Source organism: Solanum pennellii, chromosome 12 (assembly GCF_001406875.1).
Source record: "Solanum pennellii chromosome 12, SPENNV200".
Taxonomy (NCBI): Eukaryota; Viridiplantae; Streptophyta; class Magnoliopsida; order Solanales; family Solanaceae; genus Solanum; species Solanum pennellii.
The window spans coordinates 58,050,000-58,065,505 of NC_028648.1; the positions used below are offsets into that span (position 1 = coordinate 58,050,000).

Here is a 15,506-nt window from a genome sequence, read left to right on the forward strand (position 1 = left end):
TCTCGTTTTATATATATACAAATTATAGAATTTAGTTGTATACAACTGTTTTATTTTGTATATGTATAGCGAATTATACAATTGATTTCTTTGTATCAGTATAGCGAATTAAAACATATTTATATTTTGCTATGGAGCGAAATTATACAAACTTTGCTATAACATATAAATATTAATTTTGTAGTTGTTATATGTGAAAATTGTTCTTTTTTTAATCAAATGAGTGATTATGATTCATAAAAAGAAACATTCAAATATTCTAAAGTTATCACATTAATAAAATATTTTTTTATGTTCTTTTTATACCTAAAAGTTTGTAATTTCGTATTATTACAAATACAGATAATTTATAAAGATTCAATAGGCAAGTAATTAAATAGTCGTTGACTAATTATTCTTTAATATAATCCTTCAATATAACACTTATGATCTCCTCATTCCACCATGAATTTTTCTTATACAAAATATAAAATATGTCTTATTATAAATAAAAGAAGATTGAAATCATGAAATTCTATCTTTTGGATAATTTATAATTTAAAATTAAGACTTTGTGCAGATTTCATATATAAACACTTAACTTTAAATTAATACTGAAAATTGTATTCAATCATTATTACAAAGTTTGCGCTTGGTCCATTCTCTTTCATTTCATGTATGTATCCTTGAATCTCATATTTGATTTCAATGCATATCCTTAGGCTTCTACTCAGACTTCAATGTCCAAATCACTAAGTTTTGCTCAAAACTCATTTATTTGTTAGGAATACATCTTTAAAAAAAAAAAAAAAGTTTGGAGTAGAGCTTGACAGCGCGATCTAGTACCATTCTTTCTGGTACAGAAGTTCCTATAAAAATGGGAAATGCCCTACCTTTGAGTGCGGTTTTTTTTTCCTGTCTTTTTTGCAGCTTTTGTTGTTGCCGGAACTATGTGGTATGGTTCGGCAACTACCCCGATTGAATTATTTGGGCCAGTTGAGTTTTACTCTTCAGTAAGAATGATAAAGCATTTCGCAAGCTTTGTTGAATAAGAAAGTTCCGTCTCCAGTTCAGGGGAAGGACAAAGGAAAGATTCAGCGAAGGATAAGGTGGAATGAGATCCTCCGGTTTAGCTCCTTTAGTTAAGGCGCTGCCACCGGTATGCGAATGATGCATAATTATTTTAGGATTGGAGGAGTGGCTGCCGATCTACCCTATGGCTGGATAGATAAATGTTTGGATTTTTGCATTTTCCACGTTCATAGGAGTGCGTTTATGTTTCTGCTTTACGAATATGATTTTTTTTGGGCATTTCTAATAATATCCATCCTTGTTCCTATTTTGGCATTTTTCATTTCCGGAGTGTTAGCCCCGATTAGCAAAGGGCCTCACCGCGGGTTCTCGCATCATTTTCTTGAAAAGATATTATATCACCGTGGGAGAGTTTAAAATGAGTAATGTTAACCATTCCATTATTCACAGAAAGCTTGTAGTTTAGGGTGCGCAGGTTTGGAACCCTATACAAGGGGCTAGCGCGCAATGGCTACTGATGTAGCGATTATATTAACGAAGCAAAATCGCTGCTCTAGGAGCGATATTGCACAATTTTTATTATTTTTTCTGAAATTGCTGCCTTGACAGTGAGTTTTGTTATTGTTTTCTTTTAAAAAAAATTAAATTGGAAAAGTTTTTTTTTAACAAATCGCTGTCAAGGCAGCGATTTTGCTTAACGCCATTAAAATAAATCGCTAAGTCAGTAGCAATTTTATCGTTTTGGTTAGAATTTTTTTTGATATATCCTTTTGAAATTTTTGTCAATTTTTTTGCCCTTTAGGCTCCGGACTCCAAAAAAACACATATTATTGTGTAAATTCATCATTTTTGCTCACATTCAATAAAAAAAAGTAAATAACATGCGAAGAATCACTGAAACTCGTCTTTATAGTCGATCATTAATGATAACCGAATCAAAGAACAAAGAATTACACGAATTGTACCAACCAAACGAGAGAACGTTCAACTACCAACTAAACTAACCTTTTACCTTAATTCACGACCTCTAGACTCTCATATTTAAGGTCATGTCCTTGGTAAGTTTAAGTTGCTCCATGCCATGTATAATCACCCCCCCCTCCCAATACTTTTTGACATCCCTCTACCTCTGATAATGCTGTCATTGTCACCGCTCACACCTACTAATTAAGAATCTACACATTTTTCTTTACATGTTCAAACTATCTCAGTCTCACTTTTCTCATTTGTCCACTATAGAAGTCACTTCTACCTTGTTTTGATTATCTTCATTCCTAATCTTATTGCTCATAGTATACACGCACATTTATTTCAACATACTCATAACCATAATTTTCATCTTTTAAAGACGAGAAATCTTGACCGTTAATGCTCTACCTTATACAATATAGTTAGTCTAGTCACCATCATATAAAACTTACCTTTTAACTTTTGATGGTACCTACTATCACACAACAATTCAGAGCGGTGAAAACAGATAGGACACGCGTTGATTCCTGAAGCGATCACCTTATGACTAGAAGTGTTGTGAGTATCTTTCCTCTGTCCCTATCCTAGTTTTGACTTCATCATATATGTCATCAATTAAGTCGAATGTATACATCTAACTTCCTAGCGTCTCCATAAAATCTCCCTCAAAACTTTGTTGCAAACCTTTTCTAGATCAGTAAACATCAAATGCAAATTTCTCTCCATTTCCTTATATTGCTCCACTAGTCACCGCACAAAATATATAGCTTTTGATGTGGTAGATCGACCCCGACAAAAATCCAAAACGATTCTAAAAAATTAAACCACTCCCAACCCCACACTTCCATAATATAACTTAGCAATTTCCTATCCTTACAATTGTTGCAATTTTGAATATCATATTCTTATACAACAAAATTATCATACTCTACCTTTACTCTTCACACATCTTCGTTATCTTAAAGATGAAATTATTATTGTTATTATTAAAACAATCAACCAATCATTCCAAATTAAATCTGCCCTGCATATGTTTTTCTAAAACTCTACTGAGATCTCATCTAATACCGCACGAAAAAATTACCTTAGAGATAAAATATTAGTCTCTTGTCTTGCGTTATAATAACTTGGTTATAATTTAACATTTTTTAATAAGGTTATTTTTTAAATTGGAAAAAAAATCTGAAATATATTTGAACTTTGACTGTAATAGTTATAACAATATTAAACTTTGGAAAGGATCTTTACTCTGCACTATTTAATAATGTATTTTAAAGGTATATATGTTCTCATGTGAATATCATAAATAATGCATCTTATAAATAATAACATATTCAGATTGACACATATATATTTTTAGAATATATTATTAAATAATACAATGATAAAAGATATTCAGTAAAATTTAGTAGGGTAACAATCATTTCGAGTAAAGTTAACATGTTTTTCAGAGTATTTTTCCTTTTAAGATTATGTATGATATAACACATAAACGGGTGTCAAAAAAAGTACATCCAGCTAAAATAAACCCGAATTTGACTGGAGCTAGGCCGCCCAGGACGATGACTGGACAAATTCCTGATTTTTTTATTCTCAAGATGCTCTGAGCCACACGCGCTTCTCCCTCTCCCACCACAATTTCTTCTCCTAAAACACGCAGTGCAGCCACTGCAGCGGTACACCATTTTCCTCTGCATAGTGTCCTCTCTCACAGTCTCGTTAGATAATGAGTACGTCCTTTTTATCACAACTGGATTTGGATTTTATTCATAGAGATCTCAACTAGTTTGGGATTAAATTTTTGTTGATTGATTGATTGATTGAGTAGAAAATTAGCTAATTCTTATGATTTTTTTAAAACAGGTTTCGGAAAGAAGATCAGGATAGGGCTCGATGGTATAAACTCATCACTATTCATGGATTTCCTTACATTTTTATTAGTTTTATCAAATTTTGCTCATCGTTTACACCTGAAACTGTAAAGTTTGTTGCTTTATTTGTTTATAAATTCAGGGTTTGGAAGAATTAATCGTTTCAGCGCGAGAGCAGCTCACAGAGACGAAAACAAGCTTTCAAATGCCAGCAGTGTGCTTAAGACTTCCACCTTTAAGGTATTTTTATATATGCCCCACAGTTAAATGCAACAACTCAGAGGAAACAAAGGATCATATAGGGAAATCAATTAAGTGGGATTAAGATTTTGTTATTGTCACACTTACATTAGAAATGCTTTATCCAAGCCGAGGGTTATCAAGGACAACCTCTCTATCCGTATGAAGTAGGTGTAAGGTCTCCGTATACTCTATCCTCCCCATTTACAAGCTTGTATACTAGTATAGGAACACGGGGAGATTTAGAATTTGCGGAATATGTCAATTGTCAAGCTATCTGTCACTGTTGGGAATAGGGTGCAATGTATATAGAGGGTTCATATAGACATTTTAAGTAGTTTGTGATTGAGATGTAGTTGATTGATGAGTCTAGAGCCTAAACGGCAAATGTTTTTGCCAAATGGGCAAACAAATTGTTAAAGAAACCAAAGGGGCAAAGGTGCAGCCCCCCCGACCTTGGCTTCTGTCCCTTAACAGATGTGAAATAAACATCAAAAGGAAGGCACATGGCCCCACACGCCTTATAAGGCATTGAGGCCCGTGGGCTTTACACCTTATTGGTGGGCCCCTTTCCCTTCTTTACCTAAGGCTCCCTCTTTCCTAACCCTCCTCCCACTCATAGTTTGTTCCAATGTCTCTGTTTAGGGTAAGAACTATATCCTGTTAATAGATTAACATAAACACCATGTCAAGTCTTGTAGCATTAGCAAGAGACGTAAGTCCACCAATTGCACTAAGACGTGGTACTAAAGGACCAAGAGGTTCCTTATTCTCTTCTTGAGGTTGAAACGGATCTTTACTTCAAGTGATCGAACAACAGACAACAATTGGAGTACTTAAAGGATGTGTCTTGTCCATGTAATATCGTTTCAAAATTTTCTTAGTATAGACAAATTGATGGATAAAGACCCTGTGTGCTAAATGTTCAATATGCTGACCAATACTAAGTTTTTTATTTCCAAAATATATGAAATTCTTTCTTTAGATACTCAATTGCTTTTTGGACCTCTTTTGGAGTTCCAATGAGATTTATGTTATCAATATAAATAAAAAGTACTCCTAATAAATTCCAATGTTCTTTTCTTGATAAAAATTATAAGGACAAATGACACCATTTATATAACCTTCTTTTATCAATTACGGACTGAGGCGATTATAACTGTATAATGAATTTTGTAATCTGATTGAGTATTTCTTGAGACTTTGAACTATATGCTTTAGGAATTTTTAATCCTTTTAGGATTTTAATATAAATTTCATTATGAAGCTGTAACCACATCCATTAGGTTTATTTCAAGCTTTTCATGTAGAACTAAATTGATGAGATATCCAAAAGTTGTTGCATCCATAATCGGTGAATATGACACTGAGTCTTTGAAAGAATCCTTGCGTAACAAGGCATGCCTTGTATCTTACAATTTTATATTTCTCATTTCTTTTTCGCTTGAGGACCCATTTATAGCCAACTGATTTTACATTATTAGGCGTTTGGACTACTGGTCCCAAAATCTCACATTTAGCAAGTGAGTTCAACTCTAATTGAATTGCCTCTTGCCATTTTGGCCAATCACATCTATGTCAGCATTCTTCGACACATAGTGGTTCAAGATCCTCAATGTCTTGCATATTATTTAGTGCAACATTATATGCAAAAACATTGTCCACCATAATTTTCAATCGATTTAGTTCTATCCAATCACCAGTAAAACTTATTGATAATTCTTTATTCACTTCAGTCTCAAGTTCATTGATTTCTTTAGGAATATCAAGATTAATCAAATCTTGAATCTCTTTATGAGATTTTTTATGGGGTCATATGATTATTTTTCGCACTTGTTTTTCTAGGATTTTTATCCTTTGAACCCAATGGTGTACCACAATTCAAATGTGTTGAAGATTCAGAAGCTCTCACACTAGTAGTTGGATGAAACTGTTGGAACATCAATTTGGATAGGCAATTCTCTGCTCGAATATGTGACTTAGTTATCCTTTTCAAATCAGTAAACACGTCCGGCATTTGATTTGCTATTTTCTGTAAATGGATGATCTTTTGGACCTTACGTTCACATATAGGGGAACTGCTATATCATGGTGATCACGGAGCAGGCTATTGTTGCCACTTCTCTAAATCTTGCTGAAATAATAGCTATTCATAAAACAAGCAGCGAATGTGTATGGTTGAGATTAGTAATACATTTCATCAAAGAAAAATGTAGTCTGGAGTATGATATTAAGGTGTCCACAATCTTACTAGAAGACAATGTTGTAGACATAACCCAAGTAAAATGAGGGTTCATAAAAGGAGATAGAACAAGAACAAAATATATTTCACCAAAATTATTCTTCAGACATGATCTCCAGAAGAACAGTGATGTTAATGTGCAACATTTCCGTTCAAGTAATAATCCAGTGGATATATTCACCAATCCTTACCAACTTCAACTTTTGAAAGATGGTACACAAGATTGGGATGCGAAGACTTAACCAACTGTATTGTGGTCTTTATTCGGGGTAGTACAATACGCATTGTACTCTTTTTTTCTTAACCAAGGTTTTAGCCCTTTAGGTTTTCTTGGTAAGATATTTAGTGAGGTAGCAAACTATGCGTATTAAGTATAACTATATATATTTGTCCTTTCACTAGAACTTTTCTTTTACATGAACATCCAAGGGAGAGTGTTGTAAAAGATATGGATGCTCATGGGACCTACTAATGTTTACTTCTTGGTTTCACTTTGGCTATAAATAGCCTTTTCAAACGAACAAAAGATATACAAGAACAACTTTTTCTCTAACTCTCTCCCCCTTTTGTTAAGAATAGTTGTCTCCCTCTCTCCTTCTTGTTATTTTAGTTTATCACTTCTGTATTTATTTTAACACCAAAAAATGATAGTGATAAACTAAATTAACAAAAAGTTGAGTGAGGTAGAGAACAATCTGTTCTTGTTTTTCTTTTGTTTGTTTGAAAAGGCTATTTATAGCCAAAGTGAAAGAAACTAACTTGTTTCTTGGCCACCAATAAGGAGATTGATCGGGTAAGTGAAAATAGGCCATAAATGGGTGGGTCTCATACATGGACATCCACCCTTATTTTACAACACTCCCCCTTGAATGTCTAGGTAAAAGAAAGGTTCTAGTGAAAGTTTACCATTATATGTGCAATTTCTTTTAGTAAGCTTCAGGTTTACTATGACATGAATTTCATATTAATAAACTTCTAGTTTATTGTGGCATGTGATTTCATCATGCTTATATTTGTAGTACATTAGCTCTTCCGGTGTCCTTGATAATAATTTTGTACTATCAAATATTACTTGGATACTGCTGGTATCATAAAAGAAGCTTAACTAGAAGGGCAGTTGCAAACCTGAAAGGATAGTGGAGAGTTGGATCATGGTTTTTGACTCCTAAGGGAAGTGAGTTTTCCAGATTAAATACTTATATTGATATACTTTCTGCAGACAACCTTCTCGCATAGTTGTTCAAAGAACCTGGTTCTTTGAGTGCTTAATATGCAGCCAAACTAACACTACGGATACTACAAGATATTTCATGTATTCCTATAGTTAGCTAGAGAAAGCAATGATGGATCTCGATGCATGGTAGAAGAGCTACTTGACCATGTTTCAATATCTCAAAATGAAACTAAAGAACTTGATTTCCATTTTCTTGTGGTGGTTCTGCCATAAGAATAAACGTGAAGCCAGCGCTGCATTTACCCCTGGCAGAGACTAGTAACTATTTGTCCTACAATCTGGACATCATTAGTTTCACAAGAAAATATTAAATAAGAGTGGTGAAGAGGAACTTGAGATGTTTCGAAGACAAATACAGTTCCATCCAGAAGATAAGGCTAACAACTTTTTGTTTTAATAGAACTACTGGAATCCCTACATGTTTAAGTATGTGATGTACTTATGTATCATTATACTTTCCACATTGTGCAGAGTTCCCAGCACACTCTTACTGCTGTTTTGAATACAATCCTAACCATTTCAGAAAGAGTAAAAAGCAATGCATAGTGGTAGATGGTTCAACCGTGTCAGTAGACATCGCAAATTTCACTATCAGTTTTGTGAATCGCTTGAGACTTATTGTTGTGCCCAGTTTGGTTTACATGATTTGATTCTTCAGATCCCATATTTCTTTGGTGAATATAATTGAGAGTGTCATTCATATAACTACTAATTCATATATCTATGAGGATGTAAACTATGCAAAATTAGTTTCTCATGCCATTTGTTATGGTTTTCATCCCACAAGGAGCAAAATTTCTTATTGGAAGAGCCATCATGCAGGTTAACCTCTAATACGAGTAAAATAATGTGTATCCTAGTGGTGCAGGGTATAAACAATTGTAATGTACCCTTTAATTGCCTTTTTTTCTTTCTTTTTGGTGTTATATGAACATATGCTAATGACTCTGAGCAATTAAAGTTTTTATCACTAAGTGTGTTCTGTTGAATCCTTTACATTAGCGTTATATGGTCAATAAATTATATGATCATGGAATAATTTACAACTGATTAAATTACTTCGTTATTTGTTTCAAAGCATGACTCAGATGGTTTTGGATCTGCTGGGTTAAAGTCTTTCAGAGCATTTGCAGTGGTTGGTGCTGGAATCTCTGGGCTACTTAGCTTTGCAGGAGTTGCTTATTCTGATGAGGCCGAACATGGCTTAGAGTGTCCGAGCTATCCTTGGCCTCACGAAGGCATTCTCAGCTCTTATGACCATGCTTCGTGAGTATATGCTATGCTGCCACATGATAATTAATGTTCATTGGAGGCTACAGAAAACATTTCAACCTTTTGTTTATTCGAAACTAAATTAAGCATGAGTCTTCAATGAAATGGATACCCCATTTAGTTTAACGCCTTTCTTTGCCTGACAGGATACGTCGAGGTCATCAGGTTTACCAGCAAGTGTGTGCGTCCTGCCACTCAATGTCGCTAATTTCCTACCGTGATCTTGTTGGTGTTGCATACACTGAAGAAGAAACTAAGGCCATGGCAGCAGAAATTGAGGTGGTTGATGGCCCTAATGATGAGGGTGAGATGTTCACCCGCCCTGGGAAGTTGAGTGATCGTTTTCCACAGCCTTACCCAAATGAAGCAGCTGCAAGGTTTGCAAATGGTGGGGCTTATCCTCCTGATCTAAGTCTTATCACTAAGGTATTGCCTTGGTCCTCTTCTTTCAGCTATATTTTATCTGCATTGCCTGATTTTCTTTCTTCTTTCAGGCCCGGCATAACGGTCAAAACTATGTTTTCGCTCTTCTAACTGGCTACCGGGACCCTCCTGCTGGTGTCTCGGTAATTTCTGCCCCTCAGACTTCTTTTGGTTTGTGACCATCTTTTGTTTGTTTAGAACAGGGGAAGCATCAAACAGAAAAATAGTGTACATCTGAAGATGTAGTTGTGAAGAGATATGCTCCATTTTTAATTGGTTGTTACCTAAGAGTGACATTATCTCAATACTAGCTTGTTGTTATCGCAATTTTCTATTGGAAGTCTGAGAACCATAATAACTTCTCAACTCTTATTGTAGATTAGGGAAGGTCTTCACTATAACCCTTACTTCCCTGGTGGAGCTATAGCAATGCCTAAAATGCTTAATGATGGTGCTGTTGAGTATGAAGATGGTATACCTGCAACTGAGGCACAAGTAATGTCTTGCTCTCTTTCTGCTTTACGTGTTGATCCATTATAAAGAGATAGAAGTAATTTTTCTCTAACTGTGCAGATGGGAAAAGATGTTGTGTCGTTCTTGTCATGGGCTGCTGAGCCAGAAATGGAAGAGAGAAAGCTGGTACGTCGCAATCTTCCATTTGGTCCTTCTCTTGCAGTATGATAGTCACTATATTCAACCTCTGCATTTTGAATGTTGAACTGATATTGGATCCTCATTGACAGTTGAATGTGCCATTAAATGAATTTACTGACCTCTTGGGTATTGTAATTCCTACAGATGGGTTTCAAATGGATATTCGTCTTATCACTTGCACTTCTCCAAGCAGCTTACTACCGTCGCCTGAGATGGTCTGTCCTGAAATCTCGCAAATTGGTCCTCGATGTTGTCAACTGATTTCATTCAAATCACACTACGTGAACTAATAGTAAGCGTTTCCTTTTGTGTACTGTATGTGATGGGGGCACAAGGAATAATGATATTATTGCCCAATGATTTGAATTATCAGTGTTATAATATACAATGTAGACTCTAGACAATAGATCAGCCACTTGGAGCTATTCTTTTGAGGGGAAAATAAATAGCCGATGTACTATTTACAGTATCGTCTATAATAAATTTTTGTTATAGGAATTCCAAGTGCGAGTGGTATCACCCCCACCCCTCCTTTTTCTTAAGTCACCAGGAGATACGATATTTGCTGTTTTGGATGGTGGAATAACTTATCCCGGGATATAACTTGTTCCCACCAACCAAATGACCTAAAGTTTTAGGCTATTGAAAATTATAAAAGTCTTTTCACAAGGACTTTTAAATATAATAAAATGATGATTTCTGTTTGTCATGAATATAATTTCTCCACAATAGTTCTCTCAAAGTTTTAGGTTTGATGCTCAAATTCCTTAAGAGATCACCTTGTGTTATACTATCTAATTCTAATGTAGCTGGAGGTACACAATGCAGGATCCTCAAATTTTTACCAATGGTATTAGAATGTTGAGTAATATATGCTCAGATATTCTTTCACCTATCTGTTTTTCCATTTCTTATCCTTATTCCATTTCACATTAATTTAGCTAATAGAGTGGATAGAGTTACCTTGCTGGTAGGAGGTAGCGCAGGTATCTCGTGGAATAAATAGACTAACATAACTTCGTTTGATTTCTTGAAATTTTGATAAGTACATGTAAGACGTGACACTGAAACACCAAATAATTTAAATCTCTTGCTTGTGTAACAATTGCACTATAATATAGATGATGATTTCAAAGAGGCACACATATAACGTAGTAAATTGACCTATGGGATACGTGGATTGCGAACACTGACTAATCTAACATCATCGATGACAGGACCACACAAGGAGCCAGAGTTGTCACTCTTCATATGATAATAGGAGCTCAAGAACCTAACCCTAGTGCGTTGAGACATTGCTGTAAACCTAAGCTTAGCACGTTTGAACCCACCTTTGCCTTTAGACACATATTGAAACTGTAATGCAACATTGCCAGCAAATGCCTCAACAACCATAGACCCTTCACAAGCATTGTTAGCATCACCAACTGAGAATATGAGATCATAAATCCTTCCGGTTTTAGTGATCACTTGTTGTGCTATTGCACTTTCTCGTCCCGCGACTAGCTCGATGGCTCGCTTGCCCTCGGGAACCGTGAAGTGATCGGCGTCGACGTATTTTACGGCCTTGAGAGACTCAACTATCCATCCAGGCAATGGACAATGATCATCCTCTATGTTGGGAGGAATTAGAACACCCCAACTTGTGTTAGGGAAGATGTATGGACCCTCCTCAAAGTTTCCATTTTTCAACATGTTGTCTGCACACATTTATGTAACTAGAGTTTAAGTTCTGTACACTGAGATATGCATAGTATTTACACAATCTGATCGTACTTATGGGCAACTTTATTTAATAGGTATTGAAAGATAACCTAGATTAAATAACAAGTGCATGTGCATATTATGGTACTAGCTAGGTTTCGTACAAATAAAGAGTAGTATCTTTCTAAATTTGAAAATAATTTAATTTAAACTTTCTATATATCCATTAAATTGATTACCATTGATATAAATATTATAACACATTTAGAATCACAAATTTCAAAAGACCTTGAAGTATACATGTATCTAAAACAAGTTGGACCCGACTACAAAGTGTGAACAAATTTATGTTCGTATTTTTGGGGAGTCTAAATTTCTAATTTTGATCATAAATTTAGATACAAAATTTTGAAATAAAAAACACATATTTGGGAGTATAAGTTAGCATAAGTAACATTCAAAATATTAAAAGTAGTACTCCCTCTATCCTAGTTTATATGATTGACTCACTTTCCTTTTTATTTAGTCCCAAAAGAAATAATACATTTCTATATTAATTACGTAATAATTTAACTTTAAAATATTTATTTTATCTTAATGAAATGATTTATACCAACACAAACACGTCACTTATTTTAGACCACTAGTTTCAAAAGTCTTCCTTTCTTTTTTAAACTCCATTTCCAGTCAAACTAACTCATATAAAATGAGACAGATAAAGTATATGAAAAAAGTCATGGTTTATGAAAAAAGTTGTTTGCTTCTTTAAATTTGAATGATATCACATAAATTAAAACGCACATATAAGATCGACAATATGGTGAATGTGAGGAGTTATACCTTTTGGTCTATGTGTTGTTTTCAAAGCCTTGAGAGCAACAAAATCAATAAGTGGTCCACAAGCAGGGTCCTTCTCATGAGCAATAGGATTATGTAACACAATATCAATCTCATTAGCCTCAGCCAAAAAACCCCATGAATAAGTATCCCATCCATCACTACTATACATTGTTTGTAATGGCAACATTCCCCAATCTTTTGGTTCACTATTAGGTGAAACTGACACATTAAGTCTCTCTTCTTGAGCACAAGTCCTAGCAAACACAAAAGATAGGGAGTAAAATGTTCCTTTTGTGACACTTGTGACTTTGGTTTTGAGTGATGCACCTTCACCTAGCCTAACAGCATAATCCCCTTGTGGTACTGGAAGTAACATGTCACCTTGCATTTGTCCTGATTTTATGTACTCTACATAACCTGAGAGTTCCCAATGAGGTATAGCATGAGGGTCTATTACTCTTGTATTCTTCATTTGTGATGATTTTGGACCTTGCTCAAAGTTACCATTTGGTAATAATCCTGGTATGAGTTAGAAAACCACAGAGTGAGGGCAGTGACAGAATCAAAATTTTCATTAAAAAGTTCACAATATAACAAAATGAACATACGAAGAAGTTGAATACAACTGAACCCTACATCCTTACTAGTTCCGCCCCAGAAGTGAGGATCCATCATCACTCTTGTGTGTATGCATTTGGTAATAAAAAAAAAGTGTTTATAATATTTTCAATATTTGTCCTTTTTTTATATGAAAATACTTTCAAATTTATATTATTGATAAATAGATTCAAGGACATTTCAGTTATTTTTATAGAAAAAGTGCTTATAAACACGTTTCTATTGAAAACACTAACTAGTTAATCGATCTCAACATTTCTATATCAATAAAAATACATAATTATTTATAAAATTAATTTTAATTATCAATATTTATCAACTATTTTTAATCAACTACCCCGTACTAAAACTAAAAACTATAGTAATTGTGAGTTGGAGCATTGAATGACATTTGCGAACTTGGTGCCGAAAGTTTGCTGACAACTAATAATAACTCATGCAAAATAGTACTCTAACAAGGAGCAAGTTAATTTATTGTCACAACTCCCAAATACTTTTAAATATATCATGACATTTTTTTATAATAGTAAGAGCTTTACCTTAAACATTTAAAATGAAAAATCTAAATTTAAAGTTTTCCCAAATAAATTAAAGAGGAAAAAGACCTAGCTAGCCTTATGAAAATGAAATAGAAAAAATAGTAAGTAATATTTTCATACGGAAAATATAGGATTTTTTTCACTATTTTAATGAGAATTTGTTTTCATTTCCCATCATATATTTTTTCAGTAAGCTGATTCGATGGAAAATAAATGAAAAAATCACATTCCGTAACATAAATTTTTCATGAATTCACGATTGAAAAACCTTAATAGTGTAGAAATATATTACTCATTAGCATATAGAATTAATAAACACAACATCTACAAAGTATGCATAAATGATAATAAAAAGGATAATTAGGGATTAATTAATTACCATCAATTAGAGATGAACCAATTTGGAGAGTTGCACATAGAATCACAAAAACTATAACAACCTTCTTCATTTTCATAGCTTCTTCCATATATATTATCCAAATTAATTATATGTATAAGAGGGATATGTGCACAATGAAAATTAGCAAACTCTCTAAGGGTTTTTATAAATATCTGTTGCTGAAAATGCCCTTATAGATTAAGTAAATTACAGGTGATTACCACAACTTGCTCTTTCCCAGCAGCTACAAGGGAACATAGCCTGCACGTGTAATTCTCATGATGAGGAGCTACTCAACAGACACACATTAAAAATGAGATTTATTGAGTCGTCGTTTCGTAGGATATATAAAAATAATAATGATATTATAGAATTTAGCGACGAACAAATTTTGTAGCTAAACACTAATCTTATTTAGCGATGAATTAGGACAAATTTACGTTAGTGACAAGTGAAATAACAATTGATTAGCAATAAACTTTTTAGCTAATATTAATTATCTTATGTATTGTTTGATTTGATGTATTAAAAGTAATATGCTTTGCATAATTTCTAAAATAAAATATTTATTTGTAAAAATATCCTCTAGAAATATGGTGAAAAGAATGTAAAAAAATAAATTTGAGCGACAGTTATGTCTTTGACCATGCTAATTCCTACACTAAAACCCCATACATTCTCAATAGTAGATTTTCATGTATTAGTTATTATACATACCTCAATTTGTACATAAACAAAAAAAAATAATATCAAACAAGATATAGATAATATACGAAAATAATATATATATTATTTTTTTATACATTTTACCAAACGATATATTGTACATTAGTTATTACAATAGGGGTGTCAAATAGTGAACTCGAAATTGGACATCAAAATGACCTTACTTAATAATGCCTACTTAAATTTAAAAAATAACTTATATAAGTATTTATATATTTTTATGACTATATATAACTTATCAAAATTTAAAAAGTTATCTTTCTAAAACATTTTAATAAGATTTTCATGAATAAATTTAAGCAATCTAACTTTTAGACTAATTAAATTACACAAATCAAAATATTTAACTTATGCCTTGAATCTTTGTAAACCAACTCTATGTAAAAGAATTAATAGTATTCTCACTTTATCCTGTTGAATCGAACCTCCGGCTTGATTAAAAAAACCCTAAATTATCATTAAGTAGAACTATAAATTAGTTTGTAATAAATAAATTGAATTGTTCTATGCTGGTCGGTGTTTGTTTCTCTCTTAGTTAAGTATTAAGCATCTATAATTGCTTTGTTGGGTAACATGATCCGATCAATATGGAATTATTTAAATTATATTAATCACTTGTATTAATGTTGGGTATTTTTTTGATTCCTGATTACCATTATAAAAATATAAATGTAGAGAGTCAATAAAAGGTCTTATGTGGTGTAGGTTATTTGACTTCTAGCCATGTGTACTAATTATAATGTCTCCTTTATGTTCTTTCTTTAGGTCAACTTGAGGGTAATAT

General features: G+C 33.3%; 2 protein-coding genes across 2 annotated transcripts; one reads left to right on the forward strand and one right to left on the reverse strand.

Annotated features, from left to right (window-relative positions):
- The first annotated feature begins 3,521 nt into the window (after positions 1–3,521).
- On the forward strand, positions 3,522–10,414 carry LOC107007360 (cytochrome c1-2, heme protein, mitochondrial-like). The gene is made up of 9 exons (XM_015205955.2): positions 3,522–3,710; positions 3,844–3,876; positions 3,994–4,091; positions 8,646–8,833; positions 8,986–9,265; positions 9,334–9,405; positions 9,641–9,757; positions 9,836–9,901; positions 10,061–10,414. Exons 1-9 carry the CDS (start codon positions 3,707–3,709, stop codon positions 10,175–10,177), a joined length of 975 nt encoding a protein of 324 aa, XP_015061441.1. The 5' UTR covers positions 3,522–3,706; the 3' UTR covers positions 10,178–10,414.
- A 505-nt stretch (positions 10,415–10,919) lies between these two features.
- LOC107006661 lies at positions 10,920–14,118 on the reverse strand. Its single transcript, XM_015205178.2, has 3 exons — positions 13,997–14,118; positions 12,461–12,979; positions 10,920–11,616 (listed from the first exon to the last, which is right to left on the reverse strand). Exons 1-3 carry the CDS (start codon positions 14,082–14,084, stop codon positions 11,081–11,083), a joined length of 1,143 nt encoding a protein of 380 aa, XP_015060664.1. The 5' UTR covers positions 14,085–14,118; the 3' UTR covers positions 10,920–11,080.
- Between the last annotated feature and the right edge of the window lie 1,388 nt (positions 14,119–15,506).

What these genes read in the sequence shown, in the direction of transcription:
- LOC107007360 (XM_015205955.2), top strand. An exon ending in AGCTCTTATGACCATGCTTC is followed by an intron (nt 8,834 to 8,985) that starts GTGAGTATATGC and finishes TTTGCCTGACAG; the next exon opens with GATACGTCGAGGTCATCAGG. An exon ending in TACCTGCAACTGAGGCACAA is followed by an intron (nt 9,758 to 9,835) that starts GTAATGTCTTGC and finishes CTAACTGTGCAG; the next exon opens with ATGGGAAAAGATGTTGTGTC.
- LOC107006661 (XM_015205178.2), bottom strand. Translation starts at nt 14,084, where the DNA reads ATGGAAGAAGCTATGAAAATGAAGAAGGTTGTTATAGTTTTTGTGATT. An exon ending in TGGTTCATCTCTAATTGATG is followed by an intron (nt 12,980 to 13,996) that starts GTAATTAATTAA and finishes AACTCATACCAG; the next exon opens with GATTATTACCAAATGGTAAC. An exon ending in AACAACACATAGACCAAAAG is followed by an intron (nt 11,617 to 12,460) that starts GTATAACTCCTC and finishes AAATGTGTGCAG; the next exon opens with ACAACATGTTGAAAAATGGA.